This window comes from Loxodonta africana, chromosome 3, assembly GCF_030014295.1.
Source record: "Loxodonta africana isolate mLoxAfr1 chromosome 3, mLoxAfr1.hap2, whole genome shotgun sequence".
Taxonomy (NCBI): Eukaryota; Metazoa; Chordata; class Mammalia; order Proboscidea; family Elephantidae; genus Loxodonta; species Loxodonta africana.
The window spans coordinates 53,540,333-53,567,366 of record NC_087344.1 but is presented as its reverse complement, the minus strand read 5'-3'; the positions used below and the strand labels follow the sequence as shown (position 1 = coordinate 53,567,366).

Sequence of the window (27,034 nt, the reverse complement as noted above, 5' to 3'; positions counted from 1 at the left end):
AGGGAATGTAACTGTTGGAGACAAATAAGTCAGAGTTCCTGGCCTCGAGATGGAGAAGTCTGTTGGGGCTAGGGTGACTGGAGAAGGCTTCCTGGAGGAGGGGGTAGGCCTCTAACTGGCAGAGAAGTAGAGGAAGAAGAAAGAGTGTCAAAGAAATCTTGCCTAGAAAATGAACTCTGAGCGGCTGTCCAACATACAAAAATTGGTCTCTAAATGTCCGGAGCATCCGAAGAAGAAAGAAGCCTGAGAATCAGAGAAGCAAATGAACAGCAGGACCAAATAGCCTCCATGACCACTGCTTCCTCTAACATGAGATCAGCAGAACTGGATCGTGCCTGGCTACCATGACCAAATGTTTCAATCAGAAACACAATAGGTGGATTCTGATAAACCCATTGCCATCTAGTCAATTGTGACTCTGTAGGACAGAGTAGAGCTGCCCCGTAGGGTTTCCAGGGCTGTAATCTTTATGAAGGCAGACTGCTACAACTTTTTCCCAGATGGTGGCTGGTGGGTTTGACCCACCAACCTTTCAATTGGTAGCCAAGTGCTTTAGCTACTATGCCACCAGGGTTCCTAACTGGATCCTGATAGAAAGGAAAAAAATATGGAGCAGAACTTCATATTTTCAAAGAATCCAGACTTACTGGATCCATTCTGGCTGGGGAACTGCTGAGACTGTTGCCCTGGGATGCTCTTCAGACCTTGAAACTATTCCCTGAAGTCACCTCTAAACAAGCAAAAAGTTTAGTTCAAAAAAACAAAAAGAATGTCGTCCTTAAGTATTGCACTTAAAAAAAAAAAATCCATGTGAGACCAAAGGGACAACAGTGGCCCTAAAGCATAGGTGAGAAGTTCAGGACAACGAGTCTAAATTAATGGGGGTGAAACAACTATAGCAGAAATACCGAGAATATTGATACAACGTGAAAGATGATGTCACTGACCACTATGTGTAGAAGTTGTTAAATGGCAGCATGTTTTGATGTGCATATTTTCACCAAAAATAAAACAAAATTTTAAAAAAGAAAACAGCCTGTGTGCCTAGCCCTCCCTTGCCTGTCCTGGCACCCCCGTCTGGGCAGTGACCCCACTCTTCTCTCTTCTTCTAGCCCTTTAACCATGGACACAAGGTGGCCAAGTTCTGTTATGCAGACAAGGTGAGTCCCTGGGGATGCTGGGGTTGGGTTGCTGTTCCTACCCTGACCTGCACACCGCTGACGTGGAGGCGGGCATGGAGGTGGACCTCAGTTGCTGCTTCCCTGTCTGGCCACGGGCAAGGAGCAGAGTGGGAATGGCCCTGGAGGGCCCTCACTTGGGTGGGTGACTTTGGCAGAGCCAGGCATGCACAAGCTAATAAGAGTTGCCTTGGCCAGGCCTCGGGCAAACCTGATGTGCCCATTGCATCGGGGCAGACCCTGGTTTGGGGATGGGTGTAGATTCTGGGAGGCCAATCAGGGAATTAGGGACATAGTGGATGGAAAGCCAGGCAGGAAACAGGTATCAGGGAGGCTGGCGAGTGGGGATGGGGTGACCTGTGGCAGGGGATCTGGGAGCTGGCTTGTGTGGCACCTGGGGTGCCAGCAGCAGGCATATGTCTGGGTGGAGTTTTGCCCGGGCCAGAGCAAGGCAAGGGGCCCCAACCTCAGGGGCTAGAGGCCCTGGGTGGCGGTTTAGGGACACAGGATTCCAGGAATAAGGTGAAGCTCTGATAAGACTTTTTGAGGAAGCTGGAGCAGGTTTAACAGGTGAGGGCTTGGGGCCAAATCCTTGGCATGCTGACCGCCCTGGCATGTCGCTTCGACTCCTCTAGACTGGCCACGGGACAGTGCCTGAGCCTGGGGTGGTCTAGCTGGCCGTGAGGCAGTGTCTGCAGCTGTAAGGAAGATGAAGGCCGAGGGAGGTGGCAGTCTTCCCTAGGTGGATAGTGGCCATGTGGAGGTCTCCTCCCCCGCTGACACCCGTGGGACTCTTGGCTGCAGGGGATAAGTGCCCAGCCTTGTCCTCTTTCACTTAGGCCCTGCTCAACAAAGCCATTGAGGCCGCCCTGGCTGCCAGGAAAGAGTGGGACCTCAAGCCTGTGGCCGACCGGGCCCAGATCTTCATGAAAGCGGCAGATTTACTGAGCGGGCCCCACAGGGCTGAGATCCTCGCCAAGACCATGGTGGGACAGGTGAGGTGCACTGTGGGCAAAGCTAGGGCTGGGGAGGCGGGCGTGCCCCATTTACATCAACAGACGTCAACTGAACAGCTTCAGGATGCCAAGCTCGGCTCTGTGCGCTGGAGAGCCAGAGATGTCCTCAAGGGACAAGGCCTAGGAGAGCAAACAGGAGAACATAAACTGAGACAAGGCAGAGTGTGCTGGGCCTGTGGGTCCTGCCATGGAAATGTCTCCTCGCCTCCCTCTCCTCTGCCCGTGTCCCAGGCCAGGCCTTTGTTGTGCTTTGCCTGGACTGTGACCGCTGCCCTGTGTAGTCCCCCTGCCTCCAGGCCTGGCAAGAGCCCGTAGCTCTTCTTGTGGTCTTTTTCACACCTCCAGCAGGTTGTTCTGTCTTGCACAGTCAAGACCCAGGGAGCGCCTTCATTTCTGATTTCTGTCCAGCCTGTCCCTGGCAGGCCATCCTTGCCTGTGAGGTGGCCAACTTGGATACTGCTGGTGTCCTGTGCCCCTCTGCCTTTGCCCACAGTGTCCCCCTGCCTGGAATGCTTGCTCTTTTCTCTGCCCAGCCAGGTCCAGCCCAGGTATCACCTCCTTCACGAGGCTTCCTGAACCTTCTCAGGCCAAAGGGAGTACTCCTTCAGCTCTCCCATAGCATGCTGTTCATTTGTCAGTTACAGTGCAGATCACACTGGAGTATAATAAGGGGCCCTGGTGGCGCAGTGGGTCAGTGCTCAGCTGCTAAACAAAAGGTCCGCGGTTAGAACCCACCCAGCGGCTCCATGGGAGAAAAGACCTGGTAACCTGCTCCCATAGAGACAACAGCCTAGGGAACCCTCCGGGGCAGTTCTCCTCTGTCCTCTTGCGTTGCTGAGTCAGAGTTGACTTGATGGCACCTAACAACAATGTATTTATCGCTCTTTTATGAGCTTCTCAGGGATAGTAATCGTGGATTAAGAGTTCCTGGATGGAACAAACGGTTAAGCATTTGACTATTAATTGAAAGATTGCTGAGTCCAAACTACCCAGAAGTGCCTCAGAAGACCGGCCTGGTGATCTGCTTCTAAAAGGTTACAGCTACTGAAAACCCCATGGAGCACAATTCTACTCTGAAACACATGGGGTCGCCATGAGTTGGAATCAGCTCAGTGGCAGCTGGTGGTAGTGGGGAAGTCATGGCTTAATGAGGCAATTGGTGGCTCAGTGGTAGAATTCTCGTCTTCCATGCAGAAGACCTGGGTTCAATTCCTGGCCGATGCATCTCATGAGCAGCCACCACCCATCTGTCATTGGAGGTGAGCATGTTGCTATGATGCTACACAGGCTTCAGTGGAGCTTCCAGACTAGGAAGAAAGGCCTGGTGATCTATATCTGAAAAAAATCAGCCAGTGAAAACCCTGTGAATCTAAATGGTCAGATCCACAGCTGATCACGGGGATGGCAGAGGACCGGGCAGGGTTTCATTTCCTTATGCATGGGGTCACCATGAGTCAGGGGCTGACTTGATGGCATCAGACAACAACAATCATGGCTTAGTGTTCTCAGTCTTTTTCTGATCTTTTTCTCGCATGATGTTTCTATGGAGTCGTAGAAGGCTCTTGATAAATGCGTTTAGAATGGCAGCATGTTGAATGAGGCATGGCACTAGGAGCAGAGTGTGCCAGGAACAGGGGCAGGGGAAAGCTAATTTCACCATCCCCAGGAACTCAGCTTGAGAGTGGCAGCCAACCTTGGTTTCTTGAAGGGCAAGTTATGGAAGCCAGAACCCGGGCTGTCGTTTGGGTCAGCCATGGTGTTGGTGAAGCATGTTGAGTATACTGTGGACTGCCGGAAGAATGAACAAGTCTGTCTTTGAAGTATAGCCAGAGTGCTCCTTGGAAGCAAGGATGGTGAGACTTTGTCTCACTACTCTGGACATGTTATCAGAAAGGATCAGTCCCTGGAGAAGGACATCATGCTTGGTAAAGTGGTGGGTCATCAAAAAAGAGGAAGACCCTTAATGAGATAGATTGACACAGTGGCTGCAACAGTGGGCTCAAACATAGCAACAGTTGTGAGGATGGCACAGGATCGGGCAGTGTTTTGTGCTGTTGTGCATGGGGTCACTACGAGTCAGAGCGAACTCGTCAACATCTAACAATTGCACCTTCCTGCTCAGCTGGCCTCATAGGAAGAGCCCCCCCTGCTGCACGGAGGTGGTATGACAGCTCCACGCCCCTCACTGCAGCCTGGTCCTCGACTCTGAAAACTCCTTTGATTCTCTCAGCAACCCTCCGGGGTGGGAGTCCAGCTCTGGAGTATTCTGAGTGAGCCACGCACAGCGGGAAGAGATACACTCACACTTACTCTAAGGTTAGATTAAGCTCCTCCTTTATTTGGCCAAAGATTCAGAAGCTCGTAGGAATTGCTGTGGCCACACACAGAGTGTAGAACGGCTTAGCTCAGCTTCCCTGGCAACATGTCCCCAATGCTGCATGCAGCTGCCAGCAACCCTGTCTGCCAGCGAGGGGCTTGCCCCAATCTGGAAGAGCCTGTTCCTGCTGCCCAGAGCCCTTGGCCCAGGCTCACATTTGCTGCCAGGGAGAGCAGACAGCCTAATGGAGTGTTGACAGTCCGTCGTTGTAGCTTTTGTGCCAGTCCATCTCACCGAGGGTTGCCCATGCCTTCGCTGGCCCTCTGCTTCACCAAACATGATGTCTTCCTCCAGCAATTGATTGCTCCTGATTACGTGTCTAAAGCAAGTGAGTTGGTCACTGTTCTGTTGTGATCCATAAAATTTTCATTGGCTAACTTTTGGAAATAGATCACCAGGCTTTTCTTCCTAGTCTGTCTTATTCTGGAAGCTCTGCTGAAGTCTGTCCACCAGGGGTGACCCTGCTGGTACCTGGAGTATAAGTGGCATAGCTTTCAGCCTCATTGCCACATGCAAACCACCACAAGCAAGGCACACTGACAAACGGGTGCTGGTAGTCTGTGGTAGTTGATCAATGAACACTGCTTACACCCATCCAGGGCCTGAAGTGGAAGTGAAGTGGTATCTCTTGAGAGTTGGTCTCCTGGGATAGGCCCTGGTCAGTCCACTAAATGTTGAGCAGCCCCTGCCGTGACCAGGCATGGTGCCCTCTGTGGGCCCAGGATCGAATGCTAGAAGAGGGCTAGCAGGATCTGGCCTTGTAACGCCAGCTCGGGTTTCCACACCCTCTGATCGTCTGGCCTGCCTCCTCCACAGGGTAAGACGGTGATCCAGGCAGAGATCGATGCCGCTGCGGAGCTTATTGACTTCTTCCGCTTCAACGCCAAGTTTGCTGTGGAGCTCGAGCGGGAGCAGCCCATCAGCGTGCCACCCAGCACCAACAGAGTGGTGTACCGGGGGCTGGAGGTACCTGCAGGGGCAGGGACGGGGAGGGGCCGCTGGATGCCTGGAGCACCGACCTCACCACCACCTTCGTCCCCAGGGCTTCGTGGCGGCCATCTCCCCCTTCAACTTCACTGCGATCGGCGGCAACCTGGCAGGGGCTCCAGCCCTGATGGTGAGCTGGTGGGCTGTGGCATGGTGGGGAGCTCGCTATCATCCTGGGCTCAGAGGGCAGGGCTGCGGTGAGCCCCTTAGGTCTCAGCCGCAGGTCATGGGGAGAAGCACAGAAGGTGGACGCAGCTTGGGGCAAGTGGAAAGGCTTTGGGCTTGAATCCCACATTTGGCTGGGTGACCCTGGGCAAGTCCCCGAACTTCTCTGAGGCACAGTGTCCTCATCTGTAAAGTGGAAATAATAAGAAAGCCTACATTATAGGGTTGTGAGGATCAGATGAGACAGTGTGTGTGGCCTGTCCAACACCAGGTCTGGCTCTGTGTGGGCTTAGTGTTTGGGGACTGCAGTTAAAGGTGGGCGGTTCCAAGACAGGCCTGGCGATCTGCTTCTGTAAAGGTGACAGCCAAGGAAACCCTATGGGGCAGTTCTACTCTGTAGCACATGGGGTCACTGTGAGTCGGAATCGACTCCCCGGCAATGGATTTGGTTTTGGTAGTAGTAACAATGATCATCATGGCTCACTCTGAGTGCTTGCCATGTGCCCAGTACTGGCTCTCATTTAATCCTCTCAGCATCTCTGAGAGGTCAGTGCTGTGGTTATGCCTCTGGGTGGGGAAACTGAGTCACAGAGCGGTGGCTTTTTTGTAAGGTTGTGCAGTTAGTAGATGATGGGACAGACAGGGATTTGGACTGAGTCTGTTGTGGGTCCAGGGGCTTGAAGTTACTGGGCTCCATTGTCGTGATCAGGGTGAAGGTGGCCATTGTCCTTGATGAGCCCCCAGTCTGATGGGGGAGACACAGCCCCTGACCACAGAGGGCCTTGGTGGCTCACAGAGTAGTGGGTGGAGGAGGCAGGTCGAAGGGCTCTGATGCTTGGGTGCATGCAGGTATGCGTGCCCAGGGTGTCCCTCTGCACCGTGTGCAGGCAGTGCGGCACCCAGGCACCCAGGAGCCATGCTGCTGCACAGGCCCTCACCCAGTGATGTGTGCAGGGTGTGCCTGTGAGTACCTGCCAGCCATGCCTGGTTAGCACGTGACGACTCGGAAACACCAGGACAGGCCTGCAAGGGGGGTGATGGCAGGGGCGGTCAGCACAGGTGTCCAGAGAAAAGGGCGCCTTGGCCAGAGTATGAGAGCAGACAGGGCTGGGTGTGACTTCAGTGGCATAGGCTTTTGGGACACAGTGCTGGACACCTGAAGGAGTGGGGGCAGGTAGGGGGATGTCTTGGCTGGCACTGGGGCCTAGCACAGATGGGAACTTTTGGCCAGTCCTAGGGAACTGGGGACAGGTGGCAGTTCAGGGTAAGAGATGGCCATGCTGTGGGTGGCGGTGGAGGTCAGTGGCGCTGTGGCCCTCGGCCTTGTGCGTCATCATGACTCCTCCCTGACAGGGCAACGTAGTCCTATGGAAGCCCAGTGACACTGCCATGCTGGCCAGCTACGCCGTCTACCGCATCCTTCGTGAGGCGGGTCTGCCCCCCAACATCATCCAGTTTGTGCCAGCAGATGGGCCCATGTTTGGGGACACCGTAACCAGCTCAGAGCACCTCTGTGGCATCAACTTCACTGGCAGTGTGCCGTAAGTCTTGCAGAGGAGGGGCAGAGTGGCACAGGGGAAGGTCACCAGGCAACCACCTTGTCACCTGCTGTCCAGGGGCCTAATGCTGTGAAACCACAGGCCAGCCACTGACTATTCCCACTCACTCACTGTGGCTGGGGATGAGCCACTTCACCTATTTGAGCCTCTTCGTTCATCTGTGCACTGGAGTATTGATTCCTTCCTGGCAGAGCTAGTGTGAAGCTCACACGAGTCCATGAATAGGAAGGAGCTTTGCAGGCTGGAAGTGCGGCCTATGATGTCTGGCAATATTCATTTCGATGCAGCCTTGGCCACTGGAAGGGGCAGGAGGGAGCTTGGGATGAATTGGAGGAGGAGAGTCAGGAAGGCTTCTTGGAGGAGGTAGCATCTGAGCTGAGAATTGAAGGCAGGAGTTGGCCAGGCAAAGGGGAGAGGATGGTGGAAGAACATTCTAGGAGAGGGAACAATGTTTACGGAGGTCTTGAGGCAGAAGTGCAATTTGCACCCTAGGGATTGGAAAGAGCCTAGGTGGCTGGAGTGTGGAGTTCTGGGGCCACACTGTGGAAGGCATGGGCGGGACCTGGTTTGATATGAGGCAGAGGAGGCAGGCAGCTGTCTGATCAGGAGCATCACTCATCCATTCACTCCCTCAGCAGGTGTTACGGGAGCCCCTGCCATGTGCTGGGCACTGTGCTCATAGACAAGGTCCCAGCTCAGAGGGGACTTAGTCTGGTGACTGCAGAAGCTCTTTGTTATTGCTGTTAGGTGTCATGGAGCTGATTCCGACTCATAGAACCCGAGCGACAGAAAATAACTGCCCTGTATTGTTTTCTAGGCTGTAACCTTTACAGAAGCAGATCACCAGGTCCTTCTCCCATGGAGCCGCTGGGAGTGTTCAAGCTGCCAACCTTTCAGTTAGCAGCCGAGCACTTAGCTATTGTACCACCAGGGCTCTTACAGTTCTGTGAAGGAGTCTGGACTTTATTCTGAAGGTGACAGGAGCCACTGAAGGTCATAAGCAGGGGGAGTGGCTTAATCAGATCTCTGTGTCAAGCAGAGAGATTGGATAGGTGGCCCTCAAATTGGACTTGGCAAGAAGCTGGGTATGTTTCTTTGACCCTGTTAGTGATGGTCCAGGAGCCCTGGTGACACAGTGGTTAAGAGCTTGGCTCCTAACCAAAAGGCTGGCAGTTTGAATCTACCAGCCACTCCTTGGAAACACTACAGCGCAGTTCTGCTCTGTCCTAGAGGGTTGCTATAAGTTGGAGTCAACTTGACGGCAGTGGGTTTTTTTTTTTTTTTTTAAATGATTGTCCAACCTTATAAAATTAGGACAATTTCATAGAAAAATCCAAATTTTGGCTTCTCTTGAGAAACTTGACACCCTGGTCACCCTCCATCTCCATGTGGGACCACTGGCAGGAGAGGGGTGGGTGGACTCTAGTTCCATACTGTCCCCACGAGTCCCTGGGTTTCCAGATACCTGGTCACTTACTTTCCCTGCCTGGCCCCCTACAAGCCCCTGCCTTCACATCATCTGTCCTGATGATCACTGTGCTGCTGTGCAGAGAATTCTTTAGAAGCTGGATGCAGAGACCAGTTAGGAGGCTGCCTATATCTGGGGGAGGGATAGCACTGGCCTGAGCCAGAGTAGAGACAGTGAGAATGGAAAGAAGTGGGCAGATTGAAAGGAGGAGGTAGAAGGGAGGCGTTGTGGGGATCCCCTGTCCGTGGGATGAGAGAGACAGGGAATTGGTGAAAACATTGTGTTCTGGCATTATTCCCTCAAGTGGGCACCCGGACAAGCAAGCAGGAATTACGTGTTGGTCAGTTTGAGTTTGAGGTGCCCATGGTCATCTACCTAGGTGGAGCTATCTGGGGGCAGCTGGGTGTCCAGGTCCGAAACTCAGGGTCCTTCTAGGTCTCCTGGCGCACGTTCGGAGGCTTTGCACCTCCCCTGCCCGACCTCCGGCTCCACCACCCGCTCCGCACCAAGGTTTGCAGGGTGACACTTGCAGTGTTAGAATTGCTGAGGAGGGCCGTTTTCCAGAAGGCCCGCTCTGCCAGCCGTGGGCCCCACGGGGCCCCACCGATTAGCGGGCGGCACCAGCCCGGCCCCCATTTGCCATGCTCCGATGAGCGTCAGGCTTAAAGGTAGGAAAGTCATAAATTAGTATTAGCTACTGTGTCGCTGGCTGCCGGGTCATTAGCATTTTTATTGTTTTGTGGTTGCTGAGGTTGGTCACACTTGGAGCCCTGGCGGAAGGTGCAGACCTCCAGGGCGACGGCTCAGGGCAGGGACCTGAGCTCCCTCTCCCAGGTCCTCCTCATTTCAGCCGCTTGAGCCCAGGCATTGGACTGGAGGTGCCCCTCCCAGACCATGGCAAGGACAGTTCCCTGTCAGGGACCTACAGTGTGTCCAGTGTGTCCGAAGCACTTTCTCTAGCTAGAACCAGTTGCATACCAGCCCTGCCAGGTGGGGATGGTTTCCTCCAGTTCCCAGATGAGGAATTTGAGGCTCAGAGAGCTTAAGGAATGAGTACAAGATCACACAGCCATGAGTGTCTGAGCCAGGACTCAGCCCTGTACCCTCCGGCATCAAAGCCTGGACCTTCTCCCCTGCACTGTCTTGCTGCCAAGCCTCCCCTTGCTCCCTCCCTTAGGCTCAGAATACAGCCTGTTCCAGCTGCTCCCGTCTACCCCACCTGCCCCTACCCCTACCATGGTGACCCCTGCCCACCTCCTGCTGGGTTGCTGACCGTGATGCCATCGCCTGGGCTTTTTGCACCCTTTCTTTTCTGGGCCCCCTGTCAGCCTGCTCCCCACCCCTAGGACCTTCACCCTCTCCGGCACCTGAGCCAGGCTCCCTGATCCCTGCCCTGTCCTCCTCTGGTTTCAGCACCTTCAAGCACCTGTGGAAGCAGGTAGCCCAGAATCTAGACCACTTCCGCACCTTCCCACGCCTGGCCGGAGGTAAGAGTCCTCTCCCCTGCTCCTCCCCTTTAGCCCTAGGGACCCCTCCAGTCATCACGAGAGGAATCGGTGGAGGTGATGCAGCTGTAAGTCAGGCGGCCCTGTGAAAGCCAAGAGCAGGGGTCCTTAGGGACGGAGCCTCAGCCCCGGTGGCTCCCAGGTGTCATGGAGTGAGTGCACTTAGACCTTAGGATGTGCTTTTGTTCATTCATTCATTCAGCAGATTAGAACGTGTCCATCCAGGCCTTGTTTGGGCACTGGGATGCAGCCTAACTACCAAGGACGTAAATCCCAGCAGTCAAGGCAGACAGCGAACAAATAGATGAGATAATGTCAGTAGTGACAAGGGCTCTGAAGAAATAAAGGTGGGAAAAGGTCAGAGGTCAAGACCAGTGGGTTAGGTATGGAGACTTAGGTGGCCAGGATGGCCTCTTCAAGGAGGGCACCTTCGAGCTGAGACCTGAACAGTGAAAAGCAGCCATCTATGCAAAATCTGGGGACAAACTGTCTCGGGTACCAGCACCGTGCACTAGAACTTTCCATGATGATGGAAGCATTCCCAATCTGCACTGTCCAATATGGCAGCCACATGTGGCCCTTGAGCACTTGAAAGGTGGTTACTGTGACAGAGGAAGTGACATTTTGTTTCATTTAATTTTAATTAAATAGCCACTTGGGGCCAGTGGCTACTGTATTTGATGGCACAGGTCCAGAGGGAACTGCAAATGTAGAGTCATGAGATGGGAATGAGATGATATTTGAAGAAAAATAAAGGCCAGTGTTATATAGGATTTTATCTTAGAAAATAGAGGTCTGACGTGCATAAACTTGTTTAGTTTATTGCAAGGTAGTCATGGCAAGGCACACAACTAAGACCTTACAACATTTGTTTAGAACCAGAATTAAGAATTACAGTTACAATGTTAGTTCAATGGTTAGAGTTCACATCTTTAGACTTCAGGCTTTTACCTTTAACCAGAGGTTTCAGGAGGAAAGCTTAACCACAGCTCTAACTCAGAAGAGATTCCTCTTAGCTAGGGTTCAAGGTCAGTGGCAGTGGCCAGAATCTCAGCTCCATCTGTGCCTTCTCTTTGTGAGTGAGCAGAAATTTAGGGTTTATATGTGAATTTGTCACCTTGGCGCCACACAGCAAGGGCCAGTGTGAGGTCAAAGAGTAGTGTGGTATGTTTTTTCCCCAGCGTTAGAGAGTAACCAAATGACTCGTCTTTTCCTCAAGGTTCGAGATTACGGAGGTTGTTTAGCTTTACATTATTATGTTTTCTTGTGTCACAGCATGCCGGGTAAAAGTGAACTTAAAGGTTGTTTACATTCTGTATATACTTCACATGCTTTTTTGCTTCTGTGTCTGAGTTCAGAAATTTTCTAAACAACTTTTCTTCTGATTTAGAGATTTCCCATGACTTGTAATTAGTGTTAGAGAGCCTCACAAAGGTAGACATATTTCTGTTTCTGAGTTCATACTATGAGTGATTATACGTATGTATTTTGAAAATATAAAATGACATATCTCATGGGATTTGAGAGCGTTGTAGAAACATGGAACAGCCGATGTAGCTGGAGTAGGGAGGGAGGAGAGGGTGGTAGACATGGAACTGAGAGCTCGACAGGGGCTGGATCTTGCTGAAATACTATTTATTTTCCCACAGAGATAGAGTTTTACGGTCAAGGAAATTTGACATGTGCTGTATTAAAAAACAAAGCAAAACTGATCCCTGCAGGACCTCTCAGAGCCTTTAATGCTCAAGTGTGCACCGCACGTCTTTAGGAGCAAGGGCTGGTGTGCAATGTTTCCCAAACTCACTGGGCCACGGAACCCTGTTTTTCAGAGGCCCTGTGGACTGAGAGTTTGTGGGACACACTCTGGGAAAGCACCCTGGTGCAGAGCCCTCGTTTTCTGGACAGGAAGGCTGAGGCCCGGAGAGGGGGAGGGCTTGCCCAGGGTCACACAGCGCATTAACAGCAGAGCTGGGGTTGGCGGTTCAGGGGTCTTGTCCCTGGGGGAGGTGGGGCCCATGGGGTGACTGGACCGCCTTCTTGAGCTGGTGGGAGCTTTAATGGGGACATCAGGGAAGGGGAGCCCTCCTCAAGATGAGGTGTAGCATTTCCAACTTTCAATCCTCTAATGCACCTGAGCTGACCTTTTCAAGATGGAGAACAATCAGCCCCTTCATGGAGCTGTCCTGGGTTTCCTTCTCTTGGGGTCTCCTTCCCAGTGCCTCCCTGGGGCTTCGAGAGAGCCCATTGTTTACTTCTAGCCAGGCAACCTTAGGCACAGTGATGTAATTCCTCTGCCTCAGTTTTCTTATCTTTAAAATGGGACTGATAACTAGAGCTTGTTGTGAGGCTTCGGTGCGACAAAGCACATGAAGTGCTCTGAGCAGAGTCTGGCACTAGGAAGTGCTTTGTAACTGTGAGCAGCTGTTAGCTGGTTTTTTAACTGAGTCAGGGAACTAAGGCCTGGAGGGCGAAGTGACTTGCCCAAGACCCCCTCATGCTAAGGAAGCTGGGGAGTGTTTTCTTACCATGGTAGAGAGGAGGGGCCCCTCCCTAGCAGTTGACATGGGATGGAACCTCCCCCTTGGCTGGGAAAGCTGTCCCCACTTCTGTAAGTGGAGAGGGTGTAGGATTGGCTATTGGGAGCCTTGGATTCTGGTCCGTCCTCTACCTTTATGTTGAGCAGCCCATCCCACCTGGGGCCTCAGTTTTCTCATCTGTGTGATGGGGGAAATTGGAACCCACTGACCTCTGGTGCCCTTTACCTTGCCTGGGCCTCCTTTCTAGTCTGTAGAGTGGAGGCATGGACCTGGCTGATCAGTTTCTGAGGTTTTGTCCAGCTCCAGTTCCCTACCTTCTCCAGCCCTTGTCCACACAGTGTTGGGGGCTGACCGCGTAGCCCCATGGATGGGAGTAGGCAGTGCCTGGGGCCCTGGGCTGGCCAGTGGAGCTAGCTTCCCCAGTCGTTCCCCACCCTCTCCCCCCGCAGAGTGTGGTGGGAAGAACTTCCACTTTGTCCACCGCTCGGCTGATGTGGACAGCGTGGTGAGTGGGACCCTGCGCTCAGCCTTCGAGTATGGCGGCCAGAAGTGCTCTGCCTGCTCCCGCCTCTACGTGCCAAGCTCGCTATGGCCGCAGATCAAAGGGCGGCTGCTGGAGGAGCACAGCAGGATCAAAGTGGGCGACGTGAGTGTCCCCTACTGGGCCCAGCGGGGGGCTGATGGGATTGGGCAGCTCGGTGATGAGAGCTGGTCCCCTGGAGAGGCCTGTGCGGGCGGGGCCGGGGCTGCAGGGAGGAGGCCTTTGTCTCCAGCCTGCAGTGACTCATCTCTTCTCATGCCTCCCTCGCCTCTAGCCTGCAGAGGATTTTGGGACCTTCTTCTCCGCAGTGATTGATGCCAAGGTACAGGGTAGGAAGCAGGGTGGTCCTGGGGGCTGAGTCCTGGACTAGGGAGAGGAGAAGAAGGAAGAGATGGGGAGCCCTGACCCAGGGGCAGCCCAACCCTACTGCTTTGAGCAGGGCAGCTGTGTAGCCACACGCACACACACACACACACGCACACACACACCTCTGAACACACGCACCTCTGAACACAAACACGTGCGCACACACAGCTTTGAACCAGGCAGAATCATCAGTCACCAGAGAAGCACTTATCTGCCACACACCCTAGAAGGCTCAATAAGCCCCTCTTAGATGCATAGTACGCATGCAGACACATACACTCACACATGCACATGCCAATAGGCACACACATCTGCACGTGTGAACCTAAATGCACATGTGCATGTACACGTACATGTTCATGTTCACATTCATGTATAGCTGTGTTTGTAGACAAGTGTAGGTCTGCTGCATAGGCACCATCACACCCATAGGCACACAGGCACGCACATACCTACATACATAGACGTAGGAACACACAGGTACATGGACACATGCATATCATGTACATGCTCATATGTACGCAAGCGTGTATAGGTCTACAGGCATGAACGTAAACACACGTACGTGAATAGGCAAACACATGCCTATTTGCTTAAACATACAGACACTTGGCCATGCATATAAAAAATGTAAATGACATCTGTAAAACTTACGTTTATATAGTTACAAATTTATTGTGTATAAAACCAAACCAAACCCATTGTCATCGAGTCAGTTCTGACTCATAGCAACCCTATAGGACAGAGTAGAACTGCCCCCATAGGGTTTCCAAGGAGCTGCTATGAATTGGAACTGCTGGCCTTTTGCTTAGCAGCCAAACACTTAACCACTGTACTACCAGGGCTCCATATTATGTGTACTATATGATAGTTAAAATATATTTAAAATACAAAATACGTAAATAAAATATACGTAGTCCCCGGGTAGTGCAAATAGTTAGGTGCTTGACTACTAGCCAAAAGGTTGGCAGTTCAAACCCACCCAGATGTGCCTCAGAAGACAGTCCTGGCGATCTGCTTCTGAAAGTTCACAGCCTTGAAAACCCCGTGGAACAGTTTTACTCCGCACACATGGGGTTGCCATGGGTTAGAATCAACTCAACGGCAACTAACAAGAAGAAGATATTTTTTAAGTTGTAAATGCTTGTACTCATGTATAGTTTTGTTATTTAAGAACATTTGTTAACAGCAAGTTTAAACGTTTCAACAACACCACTTGAAAACAAAATTCTTGTTTGAAAAGCTGATTGAAAACATAAGTACACCCATAGTACTCCTGGAAACCCTAGTGGCGTAGTGGTTAAGAGCTACGTCTGCTAACCAAAAGGTCGGCAGTTTGATTTCACGAGGCGCTACTTGGCAACTCTATGGGGCAGTTCTACTCAGTGCTATAGGGTCGCTATGAGTTAGAATCGACTCAGCGGCAACAGGTTTGTTTTTTTTTGTTTTTCTAGTTCTGCACACTCACTTGCATACACACTTCCCCACCCCCCGCCCCCAACATGCACATTCTCACACATACACACATAGGCACACAAATCTGCCCTTGTCTCTGCCATGGCTCAGTCAGACCTGGTTCTGCCCTCACTACCCACTGCCCCCCAGCCACCCCATTTCAGAAGTTGGGCCCTTCAGGGACGGGTTTCGGGTGTGCGTTGAGGGGCTGCTGGAATGGTCTCCCGGCAGCCCTGACACCTCCTCCTCCCTGCCCATCCAGTCCTTTGGCCGCATCAAGAAGTGGCTGGAGCATGCCCGCTCCTCGCCTAGCCTCACCATCCTGGCTGGGGGCAAGTGTGATGACTCCGTGGGCTACTTTGTGGAACCCTGCATCGTCGAGAGCAAAGACCCTCAGGAGCCCATCATGAAGGAGGTGACTGGGTGGGCGAGGAAGGGACCAGACGGGACCCCTCAGCCTGGGGCCCACATGAGAACAGTCCCATCCCAGCACAGCACACAGCCAGGCACTTTCAGGGTGGCATTGTCCACGTTTGACAGATGACAGGAGTAAGACCCTAGCAAGGGCCTATCTCACACCCAGTGAGAGCAGGGCCAGGCATTAAACTCAGTCCTCCAGATCCAGGGCTCTGTCCTTGACACTGTGGGTCTTAGCTGTGTCACAGCCCTCCAGCTGCCCACAGCAAGCACGGTGACTGCAGTGATAGTGGACTCGCTGTGGGCTGGCCACAGCTGCGCACTTGACAGAGATGTGTCCTGTTGTCCCGATTTTATAGATGAGAAACTGAGGCAGAGAAGTCAAGGTACTTGCCCAGGTGGCCGTGCAAGGGTGGGGACTGCTGGGGGAGGAGGTCTTCCCTCAGGCCCTTGAGGGAGTGGGGACCATAAACGCTCCAGAGAGGGGCTCCCACACCAGCTGCTGCTGAAAACCGCCAATTTCTGAGGGCCTGGGCCCTTTTCTCTTCAGGTGTGGGCTTAGCTTCAGGGAGGGCCAGAAAGTTCCCTTGGCTCTTTTGCCAGATGGGGTGGGGTAGGCAGGGCAGGGCTTGGGGATGCATTCCTGTCCCTGGAGGGAAACCAGCAGGAAATAACAACTGGCCCTTCTTGCAGAGGGTAGGTCTGGACTGAGGTGAGGGAACTAGGGCGAATGAGAGGCCGGAGCAGGGAGACTGGGAGGGCTCGGGACCTGGGCCAGGCATGGGCCTGACCGTGGGGCTTCCCCCCCAGGAGATCTTCGGGCCTGTGCTGACCGTGTATGTCTATCCAGACGACAAGTACAAGGAGACGCTGCAGCTAGTTGACAGCACCACCAGCTATGGCCTCACGGGGGCAGTGTTCGCCCAGGATAAGTGAGTGGCCCAGCTGCTGCAGTCCCATCTGTTCTAATTCTGATGTTCCTGTCCCTTCTGGTTCTTGTCCCCACCCCACCCCTGATATCCTGCTTAGGGGCTGTCCTGGCATTGCTTTCATGGACTTGTTCCTAGTAGCAATTTTGCCTCCCTGCTTTCTCTCCATTCCCCCTCTCCTCAGCCCTGGCAGGCAGGCAGGTCACCCAGTGAGGTACCCAGAGGTAGCCGGCTGTTTGTTGAAAATACAGATTCCTGGGCCCCACTACTGATCCCTGAATTTGAATCTCTGTGGGCCAGGCCTGGAAATTGGTGCCCTAGCCAGTTCCCCAGACTCTGATGGAGTCCCACGGAGCAAGGTGATAGCCCCAAGTGCAGAGAGGGAAACGCAGAGGCTCCAGGTCACTGCTGGTCTTGCAGAGGCAGGATTCAAACCTGGGCCCCATGATGCTGAATCCAGCGCTTTGCATTTTCCTTCCTCCAGGGTACTTGGAGATGGGATTGAACTGAGAGGAAGGATCGGGGGTCTGGGAGGCCCCATAGCTCCCAAGGGGCAGGAAAATTGGACCACGTGGGTTACTCCCTGGGTGCTGCCCTGGTCCTCTGTCCTCCCACAGACCCATCGTGTGCTTCATGTATTGCCCTCTTCCATCCTCACAGCAGCCTGTGAGCAGGTGTGCTCACCCCTTTACAGAAGAGGATGCCGAGTCTCAGAGATGCTAAGCAACCTGCCTAGGGACCCACAGCTTGTGGCTGGCCACTGTTGTTTGTCCCAGGCTCGGCCTAGTGCTTGACCCAGTGTGGGCTACAGCAGGGGTGTCAGGCTGGGAGGTGGAGGGGGGCTGGCTGCCCTCTAACCACTGCCCTGCTCTATAGGGACATTGTCCACGAGGCCACAAAGGTGCTGAGGAATGCTGCCGGCAACTTCTACATCAACGACAAGTCCACTGGCTCGGTGGTGGGCCAGCAGCCCTTTGGGGGGGCTCGAGCTTCTGGTGAGTGGGTCACCCTTCCCAGAAGGGAGCCAAGGTCCTAGCAGGAGACATTAATTCCTTCCTCTCAAGGGTGTTGACAATAACAGGAATAGTACTATCTTCTGGGCACTTACTGTGTGCCAGCACTGTGCTAGGCCCTTTACTCATGCCAGCTCTTTCAGTCCTCTCAACAACCTTGCAAGCTAAAGTTATTATTATCCTTCCCATTTTACAGGGGAGGAAAGCCAGGCACAGGGAGGGGAGGTGACTTGCTCAAGGTCACATGGCTAGACAGTGATGATGCTGGGATTTTTGTTCCTTCACCCACACTTTTTACCACCATGCTGGAGATCACTGAAGTCTCCAACACCTTCCATTTTGCAAATGGGGAAACAGGCTCAGAGAGGGGCACTGACTTGCCAAAGCTCACAGCTGCCCAGTGGCAGAGCCAAGGCTGGAACCCCGGTGTCCTGACTCCCAGTCCAGTGCTCCCCTGCCTCCCAAGGCCTTGCTGATAGGGCATGTGGAACCTGGGACTACTGTCGACATGCCTGCCTGTCGGTTCCTGCCTCAGCCGACTTGTGCTGTGTGCACTTGGCCCGGGTGTGCTCAGTGGCCCCTGGTTGCTGTGAACGTTTTGTTCTAGCTGTGCCTGTCCCTCTCACCCAGCAGGCTTGAGATGCAACCTTCCCTGTCCTGAGCCAGATTTCCATACGTCCCCCTGACGTTTTTCTAGTGCCCCAAGCCCGGCATATGTGCAGAGCAAGCTTACTGCCTGCTGCCCATGCTCGTGCCCCATTTATTCCGTCACCTCCTCCCCACCCCTTTCCCACTTGCTCAGAGCTGTTGAATCTCGTCAGAGAAACACAGAGCTGTCTCTTCCACAGGCACCAACGACAAGCCCGGGGGGCCGCACTACGTCCTGCGCTGGACATCGCCCCAGGTCATCAAGGAGACCCACCAGCCTCTGGGAGACTGGTGCTACTCATACATGCAGTGACCCCGCTTAGCACCTCCTGCTGTCCACCTGTCTGTCCGTCCAGACGACTGAGTTCTGACTGCACTGGTCCTCCCTAGTCCCCAGCCCTTCCACCCAGCTCCTCCTGGGACAGCCCCCTTCCCAGCACCAAGGCCAGAACCCCTCACCCCACTGGCCTGTACTCTGGCCCTCTCGACCCACTGCTTGGCGTCAGGGGCTCGGCTCAAGTTTCAATCATGTTGGGGAGGAACAAGGCTACCACCCCTGACCCTGCCGGCCATTCTAGAAATTCCATCTGGTAGGTAGGAACTTGGTGCCTGGCTGTTTCTCCATCTGTTTGATTCTCTCCCCTATACTGTGGCCCAAGGGCCCACGGACCTGAGGAATGGAGGTGGAGCAGCTCCTGGGATCCCTTGGAGAAAAGGAGGCTGCTCTGAGGCCCTTGGCAAACTTCACCCTCAGCCCTGGCTCCTCCCTGAGGCCAGGACTTCAGGGTTAGGGGTAGCCCAGGGTGGCTTGCAGCACTGGCAAACCCTGCTGCATGGTGTGGGCGTCACCTGCTGGGCTGCCCTTTTTGGGCTGCCCGCCTTCGTCACCAGCGCTGAGCCAGTGGGCACCTCTGCCCAGCTATACACCTTAGATGCCTGTGTGCCTTTTGCCAGGATTCCTCTGTTCACCCAACGCCCAGCTGATTCCTGGCCAGCTCCACGTGGTAGGCCGAGGGGCCACTGAGGCCCACTGCCACAGTGTGGATGTGGTGGTCCTTTGTGTTTGGGCTGTGATTTTGGAAAAGCTTGATGGGGGGTAGGGGAGGGCTTCATCCTGTGTTGGCTCTCCCTTGGCTCCTCTGGTGCTGCCCCTAGAGATGGCCACACACATAGCTTATGTTGGTGAGTTTCCCTTCAGGTCTCCATCGCCAATGGGTTGAGGGAAAATGGGCCCAGATGGATGTAGCCTCACCCTCCCTTCTCCCAGCACCACCTCCCCCCAGGCCTAGCCTTCGCTATCAAAGGACTGTCCCTTCTTGTCATGGAAATGGCTCTGTGTGGACTGGCCCCTCGTGGCCACTGGCAAATTGTCTTCCTGGTTGGGTTCCAGGTGACCAGGGATCTCTCAAGGGGTGACTTTTGAGGATGGTTTTTAGGGGGCCCTGAAAGTGCTGGGAAGGAGCCCTGGTGGCACAACAGTTAAACACTCAGCTGCTAACTCAAAGGTCAGTGGGTGGAACCCAACAGCTGCTCCACAGGAGAAAGATGTGGCAGTCTGCTTCTGTAAAGATTTACAGCTTTGGAAACCCTATGGGGCAGCTCTGCTCTGTCCTACAGGGTTGCTATGAGTCAGAATCAACGCCATAGTAATGAGTTTTGAAAGTGCTGGGCACTCCTCAAAGAACACTGGGGTGGGGCCCTGCAGGACTGTGGAGCTGTTCCCAAGTGCCACCACCTTGCACTGTGCCCATAGCTAGTGGAGTGTGCTGATGCTACCTGTGTGGGGAGTGTCTTCTCATGTGGGGCCAGGACAGGCTGCTGGGGTGGGAGATGTGCTTGGTTCAACACTGTGAGGTGGCAGTGGGATTTGCCCTGATGCCACCCAATAAATGCCTGTTAGTTAATCACATCAGTGGTCTTTCTGGTGGGATTGTGGGGGGTGGCCAACTTCTCCTAAGTCTGATGATGTTGCCAGTGTGTTGTCAGGTGATGGGAGCACAGCACCTTTAGTGTGATGCAAGGAAGGGTAGGCCAAGTAGTGGCTTGGAGGGAGGAATTGTGGCCACTTAGCTTATGCCCTGAGTCAGGGTTCAAGTCCATATGGGCTCTGTTAGGGTTCTCTAGAGAAACAGAACCAGTTTTATACACACACACACACACACACACACACACACACACACACACACACATACACACACACATATGAAGAGGGAGTCAGGTTTATTTCAATGGATTGGCTCACGTGATTGTGGGTTACACAGCGGGGTGAAGACTTGTGCGGACTTGCATCCCAAGATCCAGCGGTCACGCAGTGGAAAAAGTGCAAAGTGGAGAGAGAGAGCAAGTTCTGCTAAAAATTTAGTCTGGAGGCAGACCACATCCTGAGGAAACTCTCTTTTCAGCTGACTGATTGCATTGCATTAGATTACATTATGGAAGATCATTACATTGCATTAGATTATAATATGGAACAGCAACTAGTCTAGTGCTTGGCCAAACCACCAGGAACCAAAGCCTAGCTAATCCGACACGTGGAATTAACCATCACATGGGCCAGATGACCTTTGGAGAGAAAAAAATCTATGTGTTGGCCTGTCTCAGATAATATTTCTTAAAACACATGGAGACCTCCCTGTCTGAGGGTCCTCTGACCAGGGCTGCTGGTGTGGAGGATCTCAGCTGGGGGAGGGAGCCGAGGACTCTATCCTTTGGCAGATCCCCCCTCCCTGACTCACCCAGGGGTCCGCTACTGACTTGTGTGTGAGGAACCTTGGCTCTGGGCAAAGCTGGCCCGGTCCTGGAGCCCATGAGCAACTCTTCCAGGAGCCAAGGCCAGTGCCCAGAGTGCCCAGGCTGAGCTCACAGAAGGGAAGGGTGCAGCTGCATCTTACACTTGAGGGGTGAGCAGGCTCTGTTGATGTTTTTGAATTTATGGAGTGACTTGCTCACAGACAGTGGCAAAGTTAGCCTATTACTGGCTAAGTGTCTTATCTACATGGTCTTATTAAGCCTTGACACTGACCTTACCAGGTAGCTATTATCTGCCTTTTATGGAAGGGCTGATAGAGAGCATAGAGGCAAAATGATAAGCCTGAGGTGAGTAGGAGGGCCAGGGTTTGGACCTAGGTTTGTGGGTGCCCAGAGTCAATCTGCTCCATCAGGTCCCCCAACTTAGCAGCTGCTCCCTCTACAACTTTACCCCACCCTCCCCCAACCCTGGCACCTCTACCTCTGTTTTATCTGGGGTAAGAGGATGCTCAGCCAAGCTCACTTCATTCCCTGACTCCAGACCTCGGCCTGGTGGCTCCTGAGGTCCCAATGCCTGCCCGAGTGCCTGAGACTTCTTGGCAGGGTCACTACAGCACGTACCAGTGTCTGTGGTGGCTCAGGGAGCCTCTTCATTTCCCTACTGTGGCTGGGGGCCCAACCACGGGTCTGGGCTTGGAGCGTGAACCATTTGACTGAGGCCGGACGTCCCTCCACCATCGCCATGCACTGCTGGTCGGGCGTGCACGCTACGAAAATGAGGGGCCACCTGTGTCACCTCCTGGCCCCCAGGCTGAACCGGAGCTCCTGGGGGCAGGAAGAAACAGCAGGGTGCAAATCCACCCTCTTCATGGAGCCACGTCTTCTCTTTCATTAATTCATCCACCCATTCATCATCATTCCTGAATGTTCTCTGGTTAGAGGCCAGTGTAGTAAATAATGACAACCATTTTTTCTTCTTTTTTTTAATCATGCTTTAAGTATACAATTCAAGTCAGTTTCTCGTACAAAATCTTATACACACGTTGTTATGTGACCCTAGCTGCCCTCCCTACAGTGTGACAGCACACTCCGTCTCCATCCTGTATTTCCAATGTGTGGTGTCCATTTACCCAAATAGCTCCTATTCTTTACTACTATTATTGTGGTGAATAATATGTAACGAATTGTTTGCCACATCGGCATTCTGCGCGTGCACCGTTCAGTAACTTTAGTTCTGTTCGTCATGTTGAGCCATTCTTGTTGGGTGCCATGGAATCCATTCTGACTCAGAGCGACTGCATGTGACAGAGTAGAACTGCCCCACAGGGTTTTCTTTTCTTTCTTTTTTTTTTTTTTACCGAAGATGTATTTAAAAAATTTTTTTTTATTGTGCTTTAAGTGAAAGTTTACAAATCAAGTCAGTCTCATACAAAAATTTACATACACGTTGCTATATACTCCTAGTTGCTCTGCCCCTAATGAGACAGCACACTCCTTCTCTCCACCCTGTATTTCCATGTCTGTTCGGCCAGCTTCTGTCCCCCTTTGCCTTCTCATCTCCCCTCCAGACAGGAGCTGCCCACGTAGTCTCATGTGTCTACTTGATCCAAGAAGCTCACTCCCCACCAGGATCATTTTCTTCTTACAGTCTAGTCCAATCCCTGTCTGAAGAGTTGGGATAGCCACCATTGTTTGAACATGGGCTCTGTGCCAGGCACTGTGCGTAATGCTTTAGATGTCACACCCTTGAGTCCTCACAGGAACCCCATAAGGTACATACTATTATCCCCATTTTACAGATGAGGAGACTGAGGCACAGATGGGTTAAGTAACTTGCAAACCAGTAGGAAATGATAAATCTTTGACAGCCAAGCCTTTGCTAGTAGCCACTACTGCACGCCTCCCTGGAGCCTGATGGACCTGGGTCAAATCCCAGTTTTAACCCCTCTTACCTGTGCAATGACCACCCCAGACCTCAGCTCTGACGTTTTTCAGGGAGCTGAGGATCAAGTGAAATATATTTTTAAATATTTTTTTGTTGAGAATATACACAGCAGAGCATAAACCAATAATTTCTACACGTACAATTTGGTGACGTGGATTACATTCTTTGAGTAACACAATCATTTTCACCCTCCTTTTCTAAGTTGTTCCTGCCCCACCAACATAAACTTACTGCCCCCTACGTTTGTTATCTGATCTTTCAAGTTGCTGTTCACCTTGATCCCATATAGCTAGTTCTTAAAAGAGCATAATGCTCAAGGCAGACATTCTTTACTGGTTTGACTAAACTATTTAGTTTTAAGAAGACTTCTGGGAATATTTTTAGTTTAAGGTTTCAGTATTATCTCAGGGCAATAGTTTCAGGGGTTCATCCAGCACCCATGGCTCCAGAAGGTCTGAATTCCATGAGAATTTGAAATCTGTTCTGCATTTTCCCCTTTTGATCAGGATTCTTCTATAGCATCTTTGATCCAAACGTTCAGTAATGTTAGCCGGGCACCATCCAGTTCTTAGGGTCTCACGGTAAAGGAGGCTGATGTTCGTGGGGGCGATTAGCCACATTCCATTTCCTCCTCCTATTGCTGACTTTCTTCCTCTGTTGCTCCAGGCGAATAGAGACCAATTGCTGCACCTTGGAAATACATTTTTTGAAGGGTAAGTACTGTGCCCTGCACAGAATGAGGTGCTCAGGAAATGAGAACTTACTTTCAACCACTTCCTCAACATATCTTCATCCGGGGCTGTGCGTGTCCAGGCAGGAGGAAACGCAGAATTTAATGGAGCACCTATTATGTACTTCAACTCATTCTCTTGAATGACACAGCCCTGTGAGAAAGGCAGTAATATTTTAGCCCCGTTTCACAGATGAGGAAACAGGCTCAGGGAGGTGAAGGGAGACCTACTCATTAAGGGGCAGAGGCAAGAGGGGAACTTGCTCCTGACGGCCACACCAGCACCCCTTACCCTAGTCACTTGAAGGGGTTTAGCAGCCTTCTGGGTGGTTAGCATGGGACCGGAGGAGGCACAGCTGTTACAGGTCTAGAAATTTGGGCTGATGTCATGGCTCCAAACACAACCAGTCAGCCTCATTCTCCCCTTGACCAGGTTGCTGGCAGCCACCCTGGTTAGTGGAGCAGGTACCACATGACCCTCAGGGGCCAGAGGTACATCTGAATTCTGTTACAGGCCTCTTTGCCATGCCCTCCCACCAAACCCCAGGTGCCAGGAAGGTACCCTCAGCCCCTAAGCATTTGGCACACACCCGACTGTGGAAGCTGGAGAAAGTGAGGAAGCCCTTGTCCTGGTGGGCACCTGCTCTGTGTAGTGCAGGTGATGTGGGGAGAGCGAGGATCAGGAGAGAAAATGCCTGGGTGAGGTCACACAGCCTGCAAGTGGCCGAGCCAGGCTGGAACCTGGGTCAGTCAGATCTGAGTCTTAGAAGAGTGAAGAGTCCTGCAGACCCATTGTTAGGTGCCATCAAGTCAATTTCAACTCATAACGATCCCATGCGACAGAGAATTGCCCCATAGGGTTTTCTTGGCTGTAATCTTTACAGAAGCAGATTGACCTGGCTTTCTCTTGTGGAGCTGCTGGGTGGGTTTAAACCGCTGACCTTTTGGTTACCACCTGAGTGCTTAACAGTTGTGCCACCAGGGCTCCTTCACGGAGTCATAGACCACCCCCCTCCCACAGCCTTTTACTGGGGCTAAGATGGAGGGTCTAATAAAAATACCTGGCTTTAAAAGGAATGAAGCCACCAACACTGTGTGTATAGTGTTGTTAGGTGCCATAGTTGATTCCCACTCATAGCAACCGCATGTACTACAGAACGAAACACTGCCCAGTCCTGCACCATCATATTCATTGCTACATTTGAGCCCATTGTTGCAGCCACTGTGTCAATCCATCTCATTGAGGTCTTCCTCTTTTTTGCTGACCTTCTGCTTTATCTAGCATCATGTCCTGCAGGGACTGGTCCCTCCTGATAACATCCCCAAAGTATGTGAGACCAAGTCTCACCATCCTTACTTCTAAGGAGCATTCTGGCTTTACTCCTCCAAGACAGACTTGTTTATTCTTCTGGCAGACCACGGTATATTCAGTATCCTTCGCCAACACCCTAATTCAAAGGTATCAGTTCTTCGGTCTTGCTTAATAGCTGCTATCGTTTCCTGAGCAGGTGCTGGACATAGCCAATCTCATTTAATCACCCTCTTCTGAGGAGTGGCTCTGGTCACTTCACAGGTGAGGAAGCTGAGAGGAGACACAGCCTGCTGATTGGCCCCTGCATACTGGTCCAGACTCGGCCTCCTGCAACCCCTCATAGCAGCACCCCTTCCTTCCCCATCATTTGCGCCCCTTCACGAGCTCCCTGAGCTGAATATCCCGTTTCTTCAGCTGCTTCCCATGGGACATGGTTTCTCGTTTTCCAACCATCTCACACCTCCCCTAGTGGTGCCAAGGGGAGCAGTCTGTAGAGTCAGCTGAGCTGGGACCCCGTTGGTGTGACCTTGGCCGAGCCATTGCACCTCACTGAGTCTCGGCCTCCTGTGGTGTATAGCAGGAGTGTAATGATGATAGTACCCATCCCTTACAGTCGTTACAGGGATTAAGTAAGCTACGATGAAATGAATTTCGTCCTGGGCCTGGTGGCCGGGAAGAGGCCAGTCACTGTGAACCATCACTGTTAATAGTTATCTTCCTCAGGGGCCCAGATGCGGTCTGATGGCAGAAGTCTCACCTCCGTTGTTCTGGACAGTCTGCTGCTTTTGCTAGAACCTTAAATTTAAGATGACTTGCACTAATGCAACGGAAAGATTATGAGCTCTGGAGTGAAACAAAACTGGATTCAAATCCTAGTGGCCTTGGGAAGCCATTTAATCTGAGCCTTGATTTCCTTATCTGTACAATGGGGATAAAAATCCTTCACAGAGCTGTGGTGAACAGATGCAGTGATGTTTGAGGAGCGTTGTAGAAACCCTGTGTCTTTGTTATTTAGTTACTCCGCATCTATAGTACTGCTATAACACACATACCACAAGTAGGTGGCTTTAAAGAACAAAAACGTATTTTCTCACAGTTTTGGAGGCTAAAAATCCAAATCAGGGCATCAGGCATGTTGTTTTCTTGTCGGTAGCCCCCGGTGTTCCTTGATTCCTTGGCGTTCCTTGACTCATAGACAATCCTCACCTGGCATGTGTCTTCCCCTGAGTGTGTCTCTGTGTCTATTCCGGTCTTCTTATAACTCAGAAGTGATTAGGTTTAGGATCCACTCTACTCTGGTATGATCTCATTAATAAAAGAAAACCCCTATTTCCAAACAGGGTCATAGCTATAGGTGCAGGGGTTAGGATTTCAACACGTATTTTGGGGGGACACAATTCAATTCATACCACTCGGTAAAGGTTGCTTCCCTCCCTTCCGGCTTCTGTGACCACCACTCCTCTGGCTATTACTCAGTTTCTGGTTATTTGGAACCTCCGGATCATCTGGTTGGGTCACAGGCTGCTCAAGGCCACCCAGGAAAGTTTGGCGAGGAGGCTTGAGTGGATCTCTGGGCTCAAGAAGGTGTCCCAACCTCACCAGAGAGCCTCCCTTGGGCCTTAGCTGCCCCTAGGTCTCCAGCCTCCAGGGCCCATCCCTCATACTGCATTCTTTTGGAATAACAGCTTTCGACTCCTAACCTTCTTCTCTCCGAGGGTAGAGTGCAGAGGACTGCTGAAGCTGGGCCCTCCTGGGACAGGCTCTGAGGCCTCCCCCGTGACCTCTTTAGGTGCCTCTGAACCGTGCAGGCTGCTCAGGGGCTGCCCACCTCTCAGATCTTCCCTGGGGAGGCCCTGCCTGCTCCCTGACCCACCCCAGTTAGGCTTTCAGAGGCCCAATCATATCCTAGAGCAGGGAGTACTGGTAGGAAAGAGCCAGAGGGAGAAACAGAGATGGAGAAGCAAATGGAGACACTGGCATGTGGGCAGATAGAGAGGGACCGGAGGGTGGGGTGGAGGGAGAAGAGCTGGTGCAGCCCCTCTTCTACCTCCCCACCACCGTCCCTGGGGTCAGACCGCTCTTGGGGGCTCCCAAAGCAGAAGTGAGGAGGAAAAAAGCTCAGGGCTGCCCTCTCCCTC

At 52.5% G+C, this 27,034-nt stretch overlaps 1 protein-coding gene across 1 annotated transcript in view; it reads left to right on the top strand.

Moving 5' to 3' along the window:
- Positions 1 to 21,036, top strand: part of ALDH4A1 (aldehyde dehydrogenase 4 family member A1) — a 44,705-nt gene extending 23,669 nt beyond the window's left edge. Inside the window, exons 4-15 of the mRNA XM_003413131.4 lie at positions 1,113 to 1,160; positions 2,018 to 2,173; positions 5,388 to 5,537; positions 5,614 to 5,688; positions 7,077 to 7,264; positions 10,164 to 10,237; positions 13,242 to 13,438; positions 13,608 to 13,655; positions 15,417 to 15,569; positions 16,382 to 16,503; positions 17,377 to 17,495; positions 18,362 to 21,036. Of these exons, the coding sequence (XP_003413179.1) occupies positions 1,113 to 1,160; positions 2,018 to 2,173; positions 5,388 to 5,537; positions 5,614 to 5,688; positions 7,077 to 7,264; positions 10,164 to 10,237; positions 13,242 to 13,438; positions 13,608 to 13,655; positions 15,417 to 15,569; positions 16,382 to 16,503; positions 17,377 to 17,495; positions 18,362 to 18,474 (1,443 nt within the window). The 3' untranslated portion in view covers positions 18,475 to 21,036. The remainder of the gene's footprint in view (positions 1 to 1,112; positions 1,161 to 2,017; positions 2,174 to 5,387; positions 5,538 to 5,613; positions 5,689 to 7,076; positions 7,265 to 10,163; positions 10,238 to 13,241; positions 13,439 to 13,607; positions 13,656 to 15,416; positions 15,570 to 16,381; positions 16,504 to 17,376; positions 17,496 to 18,361) is intronic.
- Positions 21,037 to 27,034: the final 5,998 nt, after the last annotated feature.